Genomic DNA, 18127 nt, shown 5'->3' on the forward strand with positions numbered 1-18127 from the left:
CTGAGTGCCATGAGACTGTTTATTTATTGTTCTAAGTATGGAGTAGATATGCTTCTGGTCACCCCTCCCTCTGAGAAGCTCTTATACCAATAAGGACCTCCGAAGGCCGTTTACACAGATGGGCAGCAGTTCCCTCTGCAGAGACCCCATGGGTACGCTAGAGTCTAGAGGGCTGCTGTCTTTACTCCAGCTCTTCTCTGCTGGACCCATGCCAGGGTTTGGCCACCACCCCTGTGACCTCTGGCTTCCTATTAGCTGCCTCTGGTTACCACTGCACTAGAGCTTTGTGGCTCCAGTAGCCAGTGTGCACGTGCATATGTGCAAGTGCGTATGTGTGCCTGTGTGTTTGCGCCCTGTGAGTGTGGCAGGTGTGTGAGCAGAGTGCTCAGAGTGTGCCTTTACGATGTGTGCCGTGCGAGCGCACAGGGAGAGTGTGTGCATGTGTGTGCCCTGCATGCCCAGTGCCCACAGAGCCTGTTTCCTGTTTTCTGACAATGGCTGCACTTCTGTCACCAGGTATGACTGGTGCTTTGCTGTGAGTGGGGTTTTCTGGGGTGGAAGGTTGCCCTGTGGCCCTGGCTGGCATCACTAAAGATCTCCTTGAGGATCTGCAGTTGCTGGAGTGTTTTTTCCTCCCCTTCCTCTCCAATCCCTAGGGAATGTGGTCCCTGCCTAATGGACTAAGAAGATTCTAGCTCTTCCACCCTCACGGGGCCTGCCCCTTCCTTGGCAGAATGCCATCCCACAAGGGATGGTTCTGGAACTGAGCCTAGAGAGGGAGGGACTTTGGAAGGAGGACTTGGTAGGCAAGTGTGTCTATGTGTAGTAGGGGTGGGCACAGGCGGGCCCACCCCCCACATCTTCCAGGCTCCCGTCAATGTTGATGAATTGCATCCCACCAGGGGAGGGGTGGGCTGGGCCCTCTGCCTCTTGGAGTGGCAGAGTGCACCGAGATGGAGGTTGTGGGTAGTAAGGAGGGCAGAGGCAGGAAAGAGGGACCCTTCCCTTTCCACCTTCCACCATCTTCAGCCTTCTAAGCTCCCTTCTGTCCTCTTTCCCCTTCCCCTCTTCTGTCTTTCTCTTCTCTGGAGGTGGAAGGGTCTGTCAGGTGGGGTCAACCCTCAGGGCAGGGATTGGGTCCCACAGCTCTGCTACAGATAAGGGCATGGAGGTTGGCTCCCAGGACAGGCTCACTTTACCTTTGCTCCCTGTCAACTCTCCTCGCTGGCAGCCTCCCTCACCCCACACCTTGCAGGAGAAGCTACAGAAGCAGCCCCAGTGCCTCTGTCCCACGAGAAGCACAGGAGGGCTTTTGGGAATGTTTGTAATGAAGGAGAAAGAAAGCCATTGTAGAATTGCAGAAGGTCAAGAGGCAAAGGGCCCTTCCAGCCCCACAGTGGGGCCCAAAAAGGGGTGGAGGGCTATCTGAGGTCACACAAGAAGGCAGTGGCAGAGCTATGGCTCAAATTCTGCTGGCCTCATCCTCAGGGGACTTTGCAGCTACTTGCCTTACGCTCAAGAGCTGGGATTCACATGGGAGGGGCTGAGGTCTACTCTGTGCTGTAGCCCTGCTCAGTGACCAGGGAGGGCTGTTAGACACCCATGACAGGGATGCTTGAACCTGCTTTGCAGACAAGTCATGGTTGGGCCCTGAATGGGAAGGACGCTCACAGAACATTTAGTCCAGACCTATCTCACAGGAGGGCAGAGACCCAGGTAAGGTCACACTGTGACTGGAGGTGCCCAGGGCTGTTCCAGGCTCTGAGATATGAGGGAGGGTCACCTCCCCGGCCTCCTCACACCCACCCCTCCTCTCAGCCAGGCCCCCCAGGCTCCATCCCTCCAGCCAGGCTAGATCCATCCCTCTCCTAACCCTCAGCCTGTTTGTGACATCCCAGCTATCTGTTGGGCCTATTCTTGTACATCTCCTCACACCATTTCCACGCTTTTCTGGGCTACCTCTCTGAACTGCCTGGCTTCTGCATTTGCTCCATTTCCTCTGTTCAAAGTACATGCATAGGTTACTGTGTACTTATTTGTATATTTCTCTGCATGACATCATTTCTTCAGGGTATGGTTAGTCTCCCCCATCAGACTGGGTATTCCTCATGGGCCAGTGTCTTGTTTTCCCACTCAGCCTGAGAGCTGCTGTAGGATAGATCCTTTTTCTCTTCTTTCAATTAGGCACTCCCTGTGGGCAGAGGATAGATGCCTTGAACTTTCCAGCTCTGTCTTAATCCTGAGACTCACTGCCTCTCTGGCACACACAGCAAAGGGGTAGTTACCATTCCCATCCTCCTTTCTCCTTCACAATGCCCAGCCCCCTCTGACACAGCAAATCCCAAACCCACAGGAGCACCTGCCAATGGCAGCATCAAATAGAGGAGGGTGGAGCTGGCAAAGCTTGGAAGACAGCTGAGGACCCCTGACGCCTGTTACTGCCCACGTTTGCCACCTCCCACCACACAGCAACTGTCCAAGAGGGTGGATGAAGGGAGGGTGTGAACTGGCAGGTCTGGGCGTGCCCAGACTTCATACCATGAGGCCCAAGAACCTCAAGACTGGAGGGATGGCACTGGAAGGAACATCTGGCTCCTGGCCTCTTGTTGAGGGTCTCGGCTTGCTCCAGATGTGGGCAGTGCCAGGCTCATGGCCACATAACCAGTCAATGGCAGAGTGAGAAACCCACCAAGCCCCTGTAATCCAGCCTAGCACTCTTGCCACTTCATCAGAATGATTCTCTGACTGCCAGGCTCCACTGAGGAGAGCAGTGTAGAGCAGCAGGGAGACCGTGGGATTTGGAGCCAGTATAACCTGAGTTTGAATCCTGCCTTTACTATGTATTTGCTAGATGGCATGAGACAAGGCATGTAACTGCTCTGAGCCTCAATTTTGTCATCTGTAAAACGGGTATAACAGTACCTACCTTACTTTGTTATTGTGAAGAGTCAATAATATGATGGCTATCCAGTGGTTAGTGTGTAATGAGCTCTCAGTGAATGCTAGCGGTTAATACTCTTACTTCCTCTGTGCTTGGGACTCTGTCAGATCTGTGGCAAGGGTGTAATAAACATTCACTCAGCCAACGCGGCAAGGGTGAGGGCCATAGGGGATGGCCTTCACTTCCCAGTTTCTCTCGCTTAGTGCCAGAGGTTGAAGGAACAGCCGATATCCCAAGGAAAAGGGCAGGTGTTGGCTCATGCCCATCTCCCTACATGAGGCATCTTGGCTTGTGCCACCAGCTCTCCAAACAAGCTGAGCTCGGCACCTTGCTCAGGAAGATCATCTTGTTCTCTGCTTTCAGGAGTTGATAGTTGTCTGCTGTGATAGTCAGCTAGGGATGGAGTTCCCAGTGGGGAGGTCCCTCCAGCAATGGCAGAAAGGCCAAGCATCTATGGTATATTTATAGTCTTCTGTCTGCCCCAACAGTATTCACACTCTGTGACTTCAATGGGGTCCCACAGCCTTGCCCCCAACTGAGCACATCAAATCCTTAGAGGCCCTTCCCTCTTCTTCTCCCACTTGCAAATCTTCCCAGCCTCGTTCCCTTCACTTTCCAACATCATCAGGATGCCTCAGGATGTAGCGGAAAGCACGTAGGTTTGGAGCTGTCTGCCAGGTCACTTCTAAGCTGGAAGCCGTTACTTGCCCTGTCTGCGTGCTTGTCTCCTCATCTGTAAAACAGCCATAATGCCTATCTTCCATGACTCTTGTTAGAAATACAAGTGTTGTCAGGCACGGTGGCTCACACCTATAATTCCAGCACTTTGGGAGGCTGAGGCAGGAGGATTGCTTGAGGATAGGAGCTCAAGACCAGCATGGTTAACACAATGAGACCCCATCTCTACAAAAAATAAAAATAAAAATGTAGCTGGGCATGGTGGCACACATCTGCAGTCTCCACTACTCAAGAAGCTAGGGCAAGAGGATTGCCTGAGCCCAGGAGGTCCAGGGTGCAGCAAGCTGATTGTGTCACTATACTCCAACCTGGGTGACAGAGTGAGACTCTGTCTCAAAAAAAATCCAAAAAAGGCAAAATAAAGAGGAAAAAAAAAAAGAAATACAAGTGCTGAACTAGCAGGGCCTCTTCAGGGAGGCCAGTGGACATGCCTAGAAGTGGTGATTCCCATGTTTTTACATATGGGGAAACCAGGACTCAGAAATAGTGACATATTCGCTGAAAGTCACATGGCGAAGGCACTGTCAGACCCCAGGAGTCCCTGCCAACCTATCTCGGAACGTTTTGTCCCTTCAGATGAGCGTTTCCTTCCCAGGCCCACTTACTGTGTGTTTTTCCATTTTCTCAACTGTTTCCAACCCCACTCCCCATCCCCCACCCTCTTAAGGGGAGTACACTGTGCTGAGGTTGGTGTTTGTCAAAGACAAGCGTGGAGGAGCGTCCAGGGCTGGTGTGGAGAGGACAGCAGGCAGTGTGGGGCTGGGGGTGGAGTAGGGTGAGCTCCAGGCAGTTACTCTGAATCTCCTGGTCTGCCTTCTCTGGCCCTGGCTGTCTGAGAAATCTCATTTTGCTAGCAAGCTGATTCATGGGCCTGGCTCCCTGGGGCTCCCTGAGCCGCTCTCTGTCAATAACTATTCTTTACAAGGTCCCTTGATTCGTTTTTGGGGTTGAAGACAAATTTTTAAAGAGGAGTGCAGGACCGGGGCCATTCCAGAGGGCCTGTTAACTTAATGTCCTGCTGTGTTCCCACCAAGCCAGCTCCCGCTTGAACTCCATGAGGGTCAGGAGTTGACGTTTCTTGCAATTGCTTCTGAGTTCTCACATTTGGACAGGGGGTGAGGGATGAGGAGAGAGAGACACAAATTACAGAACAGGGCAGCAGGCATGGCTCTGGCTCTGTTCCGAGTTTGTTATGTGCCTTAGGCCGACTGCTCCTCCTCTCTAGGTCCTCGTTTCCCTGTTTGTGAAACCCTGGGTGCCTGCAAACAACATTCCGCTTTCCTGCCTGGGGCAGCCTGGTCCCCGAAGTTCATCTGGGAAAGAGATCTCTGCAGCCAGGCAGTTCATGTCTCCTCCTCTTTGTCCTCGTGTGGGGTGTGGAGTGGGCGGATTCTGCAGCTGAATACAAGTTCGCTCCCAGCTCTCTGTTCCTACTGCCCTGGCTCAGGGCTTCATGCTTTCTGCTGCAGCATTGTCTTAACTGGTCCCCTTTCTCCTCCATCCTCCCTTCCTTCACAAGCACTGAACTTCAAGTCTGAGCCTGATTCCCATCCTTGCTGGACCCGTCACACTCTCTGGCCTCCAGACCTCTGCTTGCGTGTTCTGTGCTTCCCCTCTCGCCAGGGACTCACGTTCCAGGCACAGGGAAGGCAAGTGCAAAGTCAGGCAGCAAAACACAGGGTGTGGAGCCTGTAGGTCTGTCCTTACTGGACTGTCCCTGGCCTTGTCCTCAGTAAACTCAGCTTCAGTTTTCTCCTCCTTTGTGCCCTCTCAACCCAGGGTAAAGGTTGGTCATCATCACGTATGACAGTGGGCAGCTGACTTGTCCATCTTCCCTATGGGGTTGGGGGTTCCTTGAGGACAGAGCCACAGTTTTGCTTCCCAGACTCCCCTTCAGGGTCCAGGGCATAACAGGAGCTTAATACGTTGAAGAAACAAATGGCTCCGTGTTCCAAGTTTCACACCAGAAACCCACCCCACCCAGCACACACTCCCAACCTGGGATATTCTTCCTGGATTCACATCTATGCTCTCCTCAGCTCTCTTATAAGAACCCAAAGGGGACGAGGTGATAAACCTCAAGTGAGGTGGTAGAATGTGTGAAATCCCCCAACACGGATAATGAGAAAGCCATTTATAGTTTGTATTTGGACTTAATTTGGTAGGCAATCATTCGTTGAGCATTTGCTAATTCCAGGGACCATGTTAAGCACAAGGGGATTAAAAAATGACAGACCACCATACCTCTCCAGGAGCATGTGGTCAGGGCAGTGTTTGAACGGCAGATGTCTGTTGTTCTGGGAACTCAAGGAGAGCTCCCCTGCCAAGCCCCACTGTGGTTCTGCTTTGGGCTCAGCTTTCTGGTAGCTCCTGACTTGCTGCTGAGCAGCACCCGTTCTTTGTTGCCAAACATACCTTGGGCACAGCTGGTCAGTCTCTAATCTTCCTTTCAGATCTATGCCTTGCCTGAAAATTAAGACCTGGTTGTGGCAAAGTCCATCCATCAATACCCTCAATGCACTAGGAATCCGTCTGCTGTCGGGAACTGTGCAGAGTGCTTTCCACACATGCTCCTATTTAATCCTCACAACCACCCTGGGCTGCACCATCCGCTGAGCAGATGACTGTGGGAGGCCAGGCTTCCTTCCACAGTGGGCAATAGCAAGTCTGGGCAGGTGCCAGTGTAGCCCCAGTTCTGCTGCTGGCTTGCTCCTGGGACACATGCTGGTTACTGTTCCTTTTCTTTCCCAGTGTGGCTGCCAGAGCCACCTGTCTATGGGCACTGGAGGCTAGCCAGGTAGCCTTGGCTGAGCTCCTGTGCCCCCTAGGTTGCTGCCTGTGCTGGGGTGTGGGCTCCCAGGGCCTCATGAGAGGCCGCGTGCACACTCATAGGTCAAGTGTGGCATGAGGTGCAGCTAGCCCACGGCCCACTGGTGGGGAGGGGTACCCCAACACACCTGTGCTGTCTGGCTTCTAGCATGTAGATCCCCAGGCTTTCTCCATCAACCCCACATGGGAGAGATAATTCCCTGAGAGGTGGTGACAGGGAGGGTCCCCTCTGAGAGGTGGGCTGAAGGAAGCTGGAGTAACTCAGGTGGGCACACCAACCCTCTGACCTCTCTCATTTTTCTGTGCCCCCCAGAACACCTTTATCTGCAGATCCAGAGGCCGGTCCTTTCCTCCCCTGAGCCAATCAGGACAGAGCCTTAGAGGAGGCATCTCTTTGTAAGGGCACATTTGTGGGTCAGCGGATTCTTCATCCCTTGACCTGGGTATCCCAAAGCTCCAGAGGGTCTGAAGGGACCTGCATGCTGGGGGAGGAAGAGCAGGACCACAGCCTGGTCTAGCCAAGTTTTGGTCTCATGTCATGTGGTGTGCCCACAGTGTGTGTGTGTGCATGTGTGCACTTGTTTTGTGAGTATGTGTGGTTATCCATGCACACAAGGAAGAGACAAAGCCAGCCACCACGTACTGTCTGTTCACGGGAGCTGCTGCCCCCACCTCCGGTCTGACTGCTTCCATTTATTTAAGAAAAATCTGACACAGTGGTGGGTAGAACCCGAGAGAAAAATGGCTGTGGGATGGGGTAGGGGCGACACTGGCTCCCTTCTGCTTTTGCCCACCCTAAAGTCCCTCACAGCATTCCCTGGTGCCCTCTACTGCCCTCCCAGTTTCCGTCTTATGGGGAATAGGTAGCTGCCTGCCCTGTGCTGTGGCGGGAAGGAGCGGTCAGCAGGGTGAGGGGTGGCTAAGGCGTAGTAGTGTTGACCTTGCTGTGGGGGAAGGGGAGGCAAGGAGGTCCCCAGGCCTTTGGCTCTGGGGTGTGATTTGGCTAGAGATGGATCCAGGACTCCTCCCTCTTTAGGTCCCTGCCCAAAGCCCCTGGGGCAGAGGTGGGAGTCCTGAGAACTCAGGAAGGTGCCTGGCTTGGCACCAGACCTCTCTGTGAAGTCAGCTCCCCTGTCCTGGGAGGCACCCGAATGCCGGCAGATGCTACAACTGTCCCCCAACCCCCAAATATTTAGTCCACAGCAAGATCCTTGGCAGGGCAGGCAGCCACCACCTCCCCACCCTGCAGGACAGAAATCCCTGAATATTGGTTTGAGGAAAGTCTTTGTGCAGCCTGTGACACAAGACCCCCACAGGACCCCCCTGCACAGGGGGACGACAGTGGGGACGGGAGGCGGGGCCAGGCACAGCGTGGGCCCACCTGGCCCCAAGCTGGACCTCCTTGCCTCACTCTTGCGGCAGGGGGTTGCTTAAGATGGGAGGAGGTTTGGAAAGGGTACAACAGAGGCTGGGGTTGCTTTCCTCCTTGAGAGCTACTGGAGGAAGAGCACTCCACCTGCAGGGGGCAGACGAGGGTAACGGTGTGGGGCGAGGGCAGGCCCAGACATGGGAGTAGGGGCCTGCCCGCACCGAGCCAAGCTGCAGGGGCAGGAGTACAAAATCAATTCAGCCGCCCAGAGTCAGTGTGAACTGGGGGTCCCGGCTGTGTCCTGCCCCATGCAGACTCCGTGGGGGGCGAGTGCCTGCTACTCCGGCTGGCGCCTCTATGCAATCTCTTTGATTCTGCGCATGTAATTGTGCAGGTCCGGGGGTGCAGTGGGCCGCGTGGTGCCCGCCACATCCGGGCAGCCCCAACCCAGGTCCTCTTCCTCCTCCTCGTCCTCTTCTCCAGCGGGAACCGAGTCATAGGCCAGCTCCTCTGACGGCAGCGTGGTGAAGGTGGTGAACTTGACCCGCTTGCGCTTGGAGGTGGGCGAGCTGGCGGGGTCCTCGGCTTGGTCCCGGGCAGAGCCTCCCGAGGAGCCGTCACCCCGGCCGTGCACCTGGCTCTGGACGCTGGTCTGCGAGCTGCCGCTGCTGTGGTGGTCACCGTGGCAGCAGGCGGGCACGGTTTCCAGCGGGTTGCCTGCCGGCGGCGAGAGCTCCCCTTGCACCCGCAGCGGCTGCCCGTTGCCCAGGAACACCCAGTGATGAGAGTGGTCCATGCTGGTCTGGCCCTCGGGCGGGATGCGCTTGTGCCGGTAGCGCAGCACGAAAACGATGCAGTTGATGAGGAAGACGAGGATGGCGAGGCAGAAGACGCCCAGAAGCGCGTACATGCCGATCTCCAGGTCGGTCAGACCCCGTGGCATCTGCAGGAAGCCTGTGGGCAGCGGCAGGAAGTCTTCTGTGGGTGGCACGACGGGGCTGGCCGTGCCCGGGCCTGGGGCCTCCGGTGCGGGTAGCGCAGAGCCTGGCAGGCCAGCTCCCCGGGCCTCGTCCTCGCCCCCGCCAGGCCCTGGCTGGCTGGGGCCTGGGTAGTCGTAAGTGGGGTCCTCTTCGTCGCTCCCAAAGTGCACTCGCAGGCCCACAGGGGTCGTGGCCAGCACACTCTTGCGTTTGGTTTTCTGGCAGCTCTCGGAGATGGTTAGCTCTGCGCGGAGCAGCTCCCCTGCCCCCTCCGCCTCAGCCACCACCAGAGGGAAGGCCCGGTCCTGGGTCACAGTGGCCACATGCTCATCCAGGCTGCTCACCAGCAGTCCATAGTCTCGGGGGCTGTAGAGGGAGAGTGGGGCTGTCGTGCCATCACTGTAGGAGAGCCAGAGACTCAGCAGGGCTTCCTGGAGGAGGAGGAGAAGGAGGGGACAGGAGTCAAAGAGCTTGTTCAGCTGGCTTCCTGCTAGATCCTGGGCTCTATGGACGCAGGGACCAAGGGTCTTTGGCTCTCTGCTGTATTCTCAGCTCTGGAACTGTGTCTGGCCTGTGATGGGCACTCAGGAACTATTGTTCAAGTGAATGTCCTCCTCACAGGTTGTGGGGAGGGTAAACCCCAGGCCATGGCATCCAGGCCTCATACTGTTCTGAGGATGCCCTTGTCCATTTCATCCCTCTCCCCTTGAGGAGCGGAAGGTAGGTTTTGCCTTAGGTCTATCTCAAGTCCCTTCTGCTGCTGGAAGAGCTTGTGTCTCCATGCCTGACCTTGGGCTTACCCCCATCAGACAACTGGCCATTGAGAATACACACCCGCTCCCCACTTCTGCCTGTTGGCTAAAACCTTCTGAGAATTGCCCTCCCTCCAGATGAGGAGGGCACAGTTTCAAGCAGGTTGCCTGCCGGTGGTGAGAAGTGATTGGCTTGGGGTGATGGAGCGAGTTAGGGACAGAGGACCCCTATGTCCTGACTCCCAGCTCAGTGTTTGATGCTCACCTCCTCACTCCCCAGGACTCACACCTATCACCTTTCTACTTTCGTCGTGTGGCTGTGCCTATGGTGTGTACTTGGGGCTCCAGATATGGGTGAGGGTACTTCCCGGGGGTGGTGTGGAGGTGACAGCCGTCTGTGAATCCAGGAGGGAGACCTTCAGAGGGAACATCTCGGGTGGCAAGAGCAGCAAGCAAGACCTTGCTCAGACCTCCCGTGTAGATGCAGCTGTGGGGTTGGCAGGTGCGCAGGGCATGGAAGGCAGAGATCCTCCATTTCCTAGAGCCCTAATTTGGGGACTCTTGGTGCTAGGGCGAAGCAGAGCCCCCAGGTCTTTCCTCCATACCACCAACTCCTGGCTGGTGGGCTGAGCAGCTGGTTACCTGCTTGAGGAAGCTCAGGGTCTGCTGGGCGGCTGTGGTGGCCAGGATGGTGTGGCTGCTCCCAGGGCTGGGCCGCAGGGAGAGGGCCAGGCTGGCTACTACCTGGGCCTGAAGCTGTGTGATGCTGACCTTCTCCTCCGTCACTGTCAGCAGCGTCTCCCCGAGCACAGCCTCCGTCAGCGGAGACACCACCTGAGACAGAGTGGGACTGGGTGGGAGAGAGCCAGGAAAGCAGCACCCCACCCTGCCCAAGATCCCCAACCAGGGAGAAATCCCAGCACTGCTGGAAGAGGGGCCCAAAGGGTGAGGCAGGCTGGGAGGCAGGACTCCTCAGCTCTGCCTTGGGTCTGCAACCAGGAACCAGTGTCCAGAGGTCATGAGAGGGTCAGAGGCTCACAGCAGCCAGGCAGGAACACAAATGAGAGAGGCGGGCCAATTAGAAGGAAAACAACTACACAGTGCTAAGTAGCAACTGATGTGCAGCCTCAATGTCAGGGAGACAAAGGGAGTGGTGAGCACTGTGGAAAATGAGGGAACTCATTCTCCTGTAAAGGAGGCACCCATACTGGCTTCAGCTGATTGTTGCCAGATTCATTTTTTGTGAAACCAGAAATCTATATGTATTTCTTAAATGAGACATCTTCCAATTTAAAACACATTGGATCAATTGAACAAAGAAAATATACAAAGAAAATATGTCTGCAGGCAGATTCTAGCCCATGGATCATAACTTAATAATTTCTTGGGTAGATGATTTCTACCTAGGCACCCCATTGTCAGGTAGAACCAAGTCAGGAAAGGTCCAGGTTGAGTTCCTAGATCACCAAATGCACCTTCCTGGACTCTAGACTGGCCGCCTTGTACCTGCTCCCGCTCTGCTCTCAAGGAGAGGTCTGCTTGAGTCACCACAATGAGGACTGATAAAGGTTGATAAAGCTTGGAGTGAGACCTTTTACCAAGATGAAGCTGACAGAGCTTGACCTTTGATGTGGAATTTCAGACAAGAGGCAGGTAGGGATGAGTGTTCTGGGGGCCGGTTGGGGTCGGGAACATCTGAGTTCTGTACCCACAGGTAAATAAGGCTCCCGGCACTGCCCCTTTATGCTGGGACAGAGCCCATACCTACCTTAAACGGGGTGGTGCCTGGCTCCAGCCCTGCCAGCGTGCTGCTGTCCACCATGTGTGCCACTCGGGGGTCACCCACCCGCATGAAGTCACTGACTAGGTCGGTGACCTCCACCAGCCAGTCCGGGCCTAGCATGGTGACCACCTGGTCGGTGCCCTCAGACGATGTCGTGTGGAACTGGGTGAAGACCTGCAGGGTGGCATGCTGGTACTGCAGGGTGCAGCCACGGTTTACACTCTGCCGCCGCTCTTCCTCCTCCTCTTCCTCATCCTCGCTTTCCCGGACTGACCTGGGGGTGGGGACGTGCCATGCTGAAGGCTTCTCACCTTGACTCTGACCTGCAGAGTTCACACCCCTCACCCTTGCCCTGTTGGGTCCTCCCAGCTCCCTGTGGTGGGAAGCTCTGCAAAAGCAAGCCTCCTCTGTGGCTCATGCCTTCTATCTAAGTTTGGAGCCAGGAGTCCCAGCCTTTTCTCTCCTAGAAAGGCACCTTCTTGACCCTACCTCTTGTCCCTCTCTGCCTCCTCTTGGTTTAACCCATGCCTGGGAATAGCCGGTGTCAAATCCTAACAGCAACCGCTGCCTTTGCCTTTTCTTCAGCACTAAGTTTGTGCCTGGCACTGTTCTAAGCTCTAACCTGGAGCAAAAGCGATCCTTCTTATAAGATGCCAGAAATCTTAGCTGAATTGTGTCCCGCAGTTGTGTGGAAAGCAGAACCTGCAGGTGATGAACTTGGACAATTAACTGATGAGATTTCCAAGCAAGGTGTGAAAACTGCAGCCTGGTTTTGTCTTGCTGGTTTTAGTCAAATATGAGATGAGAGAGACACATTGATACACTGTGAAGTAAAACAGAACCTGGACTTGATGATGTGGGAAATTTGCAGTCTATGCACATTGCAAAAGATGCCAAAATTGAGAGGTTTACTGCCAGGAAGGTGTGCTTTGGCAAGAAAGCCAAGTTTTTTCTCTGTAGCTAGTGCTCTGTTGGTGTACTGGAGGGTCAAGTGACCAGAATATTCATTCAGAGGTTCTTTTACCTGGGTGAATTAATTTAATCCTCCCAAAAATCCTGTGCGGCAGCTGTTCTTGTGTCCATTTTACAGATACAGAGATGGAGGCACAGAGAGATTATATAAGTAGTCCAAATGTATGCAGCTAGCAAATAGCAGAGGCAGAATTTAAACCAGGCTGTCTGGCTTCAGAGTCCATCACATCCTTGCTACTCAAAGCAGTATCGCCATCACCCAGGAGCTGGTCATAAATGCAGAATCACAGGCTTTACCCCAGACCTGCCCAGTCAGAATCTGCATTTTACTCAGATCCCCAGGTAATTCACTTTAAAGTGAATTCCCTTTAATTCACCCAGGTAATACACTTTAAAGTTTGAGAGGTACTGGTCTACACCCCTTTGCTCTTCCAAATCTCTCTGAGTTGAAGTCAGCCCAGTTCTCTCTTGGCTGCCTGTTTCTCTCACCACCTGCTTCTCTCTCCAGCCCCACCCGCCTCCTGCTCTTAGCTGCCCATTACTTTCCTGTCTTCTCTTCCCTGCTGGGCTTTTGTCTCCAGCAGCTCTGAGGGGGTGATTGGAATGCAGTGAGTACACTCCTATATGTCCCACATACGGGCACCCAGGTGCATGAGCCTCCAAGCCCAAAAGGGAGCCTGGGTATGAGTCGGAGTGTGCCTGTACTCACACACTTGCTACTGTGGCCTTGGCGTGTGCCCAGGCTGGGGCACAGGTGTACAGGTGTGTCTGCTCCATTGTGTCTGCCCAACTGCTCTCTGACCCTGTCTCCCCAGCCAACTTTCAGTTCATCCTTTAAGACTAAGCTCAAGAGTTGCTTCTTCCAGAAAGCCTGCCTTGACTTATCCTGGAAGAAGCGGGAGTTCTCTCTTTGTGTCACTTGATTCCCTGCACACAGGGCTTCCCACCCACCACCATGCTCTGTGGCATTCGTATGCCTTTCTCCCCTGCTGGACTGAGAGACTGGCAGGGTTAGGCACCGGCCACACTCACCCCATCTCTCAAACACTTGCCAGTGCCTAGCACACGGTAGCTGCTCAATGCAAGTTTGTTGACTGCACATCCAACCTGCAGACTGTGTATACCAAGGGCCTTATGCCCATATGCAGATCGGACTGTGGGCTGAGGCTGTATCCACCCATGAGTATCCCAAGTATCTGCCATAAGAGGGGGGCTTTACCTCCGGTCGGGGAGGATAGGTACCCTCCAGCCCTTCACTTGGCTGAGGCGGGCATCTGAGAGCTCAATGTGCAAGGGCAGCTTGGGGACCCAGACTGTCATTTCCAAGGGGGCATTGAGGACGTCGTAGCGGAAGGTGACCCTGGCGTTCATGGACCCTCGAGACTCTTTTCCGCTCACAAACACATAGTCGCAGCTGCTGGATACCTGGGGGAAGGGAGGAACAGTCAGCACATCTTGCCCTCCTGTGAGGCAGTGCAGGGGACTTCAGTCTGACAAAGGAGGGAAAGTCTCAGGAGAGGGAAAGTCCCAAGAGGCTGAGGGGAGGAGGCACTGATTCCTCTGGGAGTCCTGGCTTCCATCACTGCCTCTGTGCCCTCTGTGGGAGGCTTTTGTTCCTTAATGAGGAGCCAACATGCAAATGCTTTCACAGGGGCTGTTCCTGACCTGCCAGAGCCACACTTTGGAGGGGGCTCCAGGGTGAGGGGCCTCTCAGGGCTGGCTCCCCTCCCCCAGCAGGACCGACGGGGCTCTGGTGCCAGGGGTCTGGCAGGTAGAGTCCTCTATGATGCAGAAAAGGACATGGGCACTTGACTGGGCAGGGTGGAAGTTGAGGCGGAGGGGATGGGGACGAGGGGCAGGCCCATGTCTTCCATGGCCTCTCTGGCATGGCTGCCCCAGGAGAATGGGTGGGTAGTTAATTTCCGGCTGGCGGGGCTGCTAGGCCAGGTGTGGAGGTGAGGGAATGGGAGAGGAAAACTCGGGGCCAGAGAAACCCAAGTGCAGATGGGTGGATGGCTGCCACCAACAGATGTGGCTGTTGTCATTGCCTGCCCACCTGGATACAGACTTGCATTCCTAGAGGTTCCCTGGATGGAAACCACATGCCTGCTGAGTACATCTTGGTGGATACCTGTGCCCACTCACAGAGGTGTCACTGCCAGTACTTTAGGGCAAATGCAGATGGCTCTGTGTTTTAAATATGCCCACGCACACACCTGGCACCTTGGATCCTGTGTGTACATGCACCTAGGTGCTCATGTTAGTGTGCGTCCATGGGTGCACAGCCTTGAGTTTGGTGGGAGGTCTATCATTCAGCTGGTGGGCTGAGGTGCCCTGAAGGCCCTGGAATGACCCAGGGGCACTGCGACTATGGCTCATCCATGGAGATGAGCCCCCGGGGCATCCCAAACCCTGCCGGCTCCCATCATCATCTCAGAGGGGTGGGTGGAGGGATAGGACAGCAGCCCTGCCAGAAATGCTCATTTCCCACTTCACTTCCATCTGCAGACCTGCAAATTCCAATTAGAATGTGGCAAACTCCATACGGACCTGAGTATATTCCATCAAGATTTGTAACCAGTTTCATTTAGAATCTTCTCCAATTCCCTTTGGTATCAAAGCCAGCATGACTTGGTTCTGGTCTGCTCTGGGGCTGGGGTGGGGGAGTCTGAGTAGCAGAGAAGGTGCTACTTCTCTGGGTGAGGGCCCCTGGGGGCAGGCCTGTTTCTTCCCATCCCAGTCTGCCAGCAGTGGACAGCCCCACAGTTCCGCTGAGGCTTCTCTGAAGAGGGCGATACAGTGGAAGGGGTGGGTACCAGACCACCTGCTCTGGCTCCCTTGGAAGGCATCCTTCCTGGATCATGGAGAGACGAGGTGAGCCCCATGCTCCCCAGATTCAGAGGGACCCAGAGGCAAAGCATAGAGAGAGCAGGAGGACACCTGCATCCCAACTCTCCTGCTCTCCTTCAAGCTGAATTATTTATAGGAACAAGAACAAATTTAGTTGTCTAATCATCTGATTTTGGTGCTTGCTGGAGGGTGGCACAGTAAACAGCTGGCCCATCCCGCAGGTACCAGCGCTGGACATCCGCTCACACCACTGCCCACTCCACTGCCTCCTCTTCCCAACTTACTTCTCATCTCTGTTCAAGAGGAGTGAATCTGGATCCCTCTTGGGGAGGTGGCCTAACTGGGTCATTGAGTCAGATGGTTGTCATGTGGGCTGGGCTGTGGAGGACCTGGGGCCAGAGCAGGTCCCTGGGGAGGAATTCGGGGGGTGGGGTGGGGGTGGGGGTGGGAGCTCACGGCTGAGAGGTGCCTTTAGGAGTTGGAGGAGCTAGGCATGTGTGCCGGGAGTGGGGCCTCCAGTACACAACCTTCCTGCCTGGCCTAACTCACGTGCGTCTTGAGTCTTCTCCCTGAGCTCCATTGCCTTCATCTGATCACTCGCACTCTGGGTTCAGGGAAGGTCTTTGAGGTATCCTCTCCCTCACCTGCCTCCTGTTACCTTGCCAAGCATCTGCCACACACTAGGGTTCAATAATGTCTTGCTAGATTGAGTTCAAGTTGTTGACACTGCCTTCTCCCCTCTGGCCTGTTTCATATTCCTACAGGAAGCCATCCCAGAATGGTCAAAGCAATATCCAGGGGCAGGAAGAGGGTGTACCATGGGAGTCAACAGACTTGGGAATGAACCCTTTCATAGAGGTGTGGTGAAGCTTGGGATACAGTAAGGCCAGAGCTGTGGGAAGAAAAGGATGGAGCAGCTGTGCTGGGGTCCCAGCACAGGGAGACATGAGTTTAATCTCAGAGGATGAATAAGACTCAGCCACCTGGACTCTGGTTTGAGGTTCCACTCTCCTGAAGGCCTAGGGCTTCTTACCCAGGGTCCCCACCTTCCAGGATACCTACCTTGATGATGTCTTCATTGTCAGACTCGCATTCTACCAGGGCAGAGACGTCTAGGACGAGGCCAGTCACCTCGATGGCAATGACCTTGACAGGGATGGCGACTGTCCGGCCCGTCAGAATAGCCGTGTTGATGATCTCTGTGTCCTGCAGGGAGGAGAAGGGGAGGGGGCTATGCTTATGGTCCCTTCTGTCCTAGGACACACCGGCCATGGCCCCGGCTCCTGGACCCCCCACTCCTCAGATGCACAACCTTCCAGGGGGACACTTGCACATGTGTGCAGGGACAGGCCTCCACCCTGCCTTGCACTCCTTCTCAGATGGTCTGCTCACTCCGGCTTTTGCAGGAACCTCGGGGTCCACCTCACTGTGCCGCCAGGAAACAACCATCCCCCAGGCCTGTGCCATCTCCTCTTAAACAGCTTCCGGGCTTCTCCGGACTCACACAGTAACGTCTAACACACTTGCCTGGACATTCAAGCTGCCCTGGGCTGGCCCCAGACAATCACTCCAGCCCTACCACTCCAGGACACTCTTTGAAAATCTGTTCTTTTGAACAAACTGCTCAAAAAGGCACAAAATTCTGGTCAACATGGTGAAACCCGTCTCTACTAAAAATACAAAAAATTAGCTGGGCATGGTGGTGCGTGCCTGTAATCCCAGCTACTCAGGAGGCCGAGGCAGGAGAATTGCCTGAACCCAGGAGGTGGAGGTTGCGGTGAGCCGAGATCGCACCATTGCACTCCAGCCTGGGTAACATGAGTGAAACTCCGTCTCAAAACAAAACAAAACAAAAAAACAAATTGTGCCTTTGCCCAAGTAATGCGCTGTCTAAGACACACCCTGCATCTCTGAGAGTCCTTCCTCCCAGGTGACCTCTGAGACTCAACTGCATTGCTACCTCCTCCTGCAAACTTCCCATGAGTGGTCTCTCCACGGTGACATCTCCCACCTCTCTCCCCCTGATTATCTGCTGTCCTCATGGCTCCACAAATATAGTGCAGATGCATACACCTTCTTACACAGGCATACACCTGGGCGTGGCAGGAAGTGTCACACATACACACATCGGTTTGTACATATACTCAGTGGTTCACATTCTTGTCACACAAATGTGCATGCATGCATTGACCCAGGAATCTGCTGGGCCAGTCACCTGCCCGCTCACCATGGCCAGGGGCAGGATGGCTTGCACATCGCGTTGAATGACCGTCAACTCAGTGACTGCCCGCTCCAGGTCAGGCAGGGCGCCGTGGCCACGGTAGTCGATATGCCACATGATCCTCCGCTTGACCGACTGGCTGGTGAAGTTCTCCATTTCAAAGTCCAGCTGCAGGATCTCCAAGGGGCCCTGGCCCTCCCTGCCAGGGTAGGGGAGGGAAGAAGAGCAGAAAATGAAGGGCTGGGTGCAGCTCAGGAGCTCAGAAACCCTTAGTGTGGACCCCAACCCTCCCTGGCAGCTGTCGGATGGGACCCTCTGAGCCTTCTCCAGCCCATCTGAGGTGCTCCAGCCCCAGGATCCCACTGAGGGGCCCGGACCTTGGCGATCCCATTGACCAAGCCCCAGCCCTTCCACCCTGACAAGCCCAGCTGCCTCCTCCAAAGGTTCCCCACCCCTCTCAGATGGCTGCTCTGCAAAGAGGTGGGTAGATGTGCCACCTCGGGCTCACCAGGGGGGGAGGGGTGTGCCCTGAGCCCAGGCCACATCCACAGTGGCTGTTGAGTGCTTTGCCCCAGTCAGCAGCTCCGAGGTCACATGCCACTGGCCACTCCGTGACTTGGTACCTAGAAGGGTCACACCCTTCTTTGCCTTCACCCTGGGACAAAGTGGGAGGAAGAAGAGGGAGAGGGTCA

At 55.0% G+C, this 18127-nt stretch overlaps 1 protein-coding gene across 1 annotated transcript in view; it reads right to left on the reverse strand.

Annotated features, from left to right (window-relative positions):
* Nucleotides 1-7148: 7148 nt before the first annotated feature.
* The window catches only part of TMEM132E (transmembrane protein 132E), a 65967-nt gene continuing 54988 nt past the window's right edge, over nt 7149-18127 (reverse strand). Inside the window, exons 3-9 of the mRNA XM_032280899.1 lie at nt 17944-18090; nt 17442-17634; nt 16277-16420; nt 13584-13789; nt 11378-11666; nt 10252-10443; nt 7149-9288 (exon numbers count right to left, since the gene is read on the reverse strand). Of these exons, the coding sequence (XP_032136790.1) occupies nt 8233-9288; nt 10252-10443; nt 11378-11666; nt 13584-13789; nt 16277-16420; nt 17442-17634; nt 17944-18090 (2227 nt within the window). The 3' untranslated portion in view covers nt 7149-8232. The remainder of the gene's footprint in view (nt 9289-10251; nt 10444-11377; nt 11667-13583; nt 13790-16276; nt 16421-17441; nt 17635-17943; nt 18091-18127) is intronic.

Source organism: Sapajus apella, unplaced genomic scaffold, assembly GCF_009761245.1.
Source record: "Sapajus apella isolate SASKATOON/1434 unplaced genomic scaffold, GSC_monkey_1.0 scaffold12, whole genome shotgun sequence".
Taxonomy (NCBI): domain Eukaryota; kingdom Metazoa; phylum Chordata; class Mammalia; order Primates; family Cebidae; genus Sapajus; species Sapajus apella.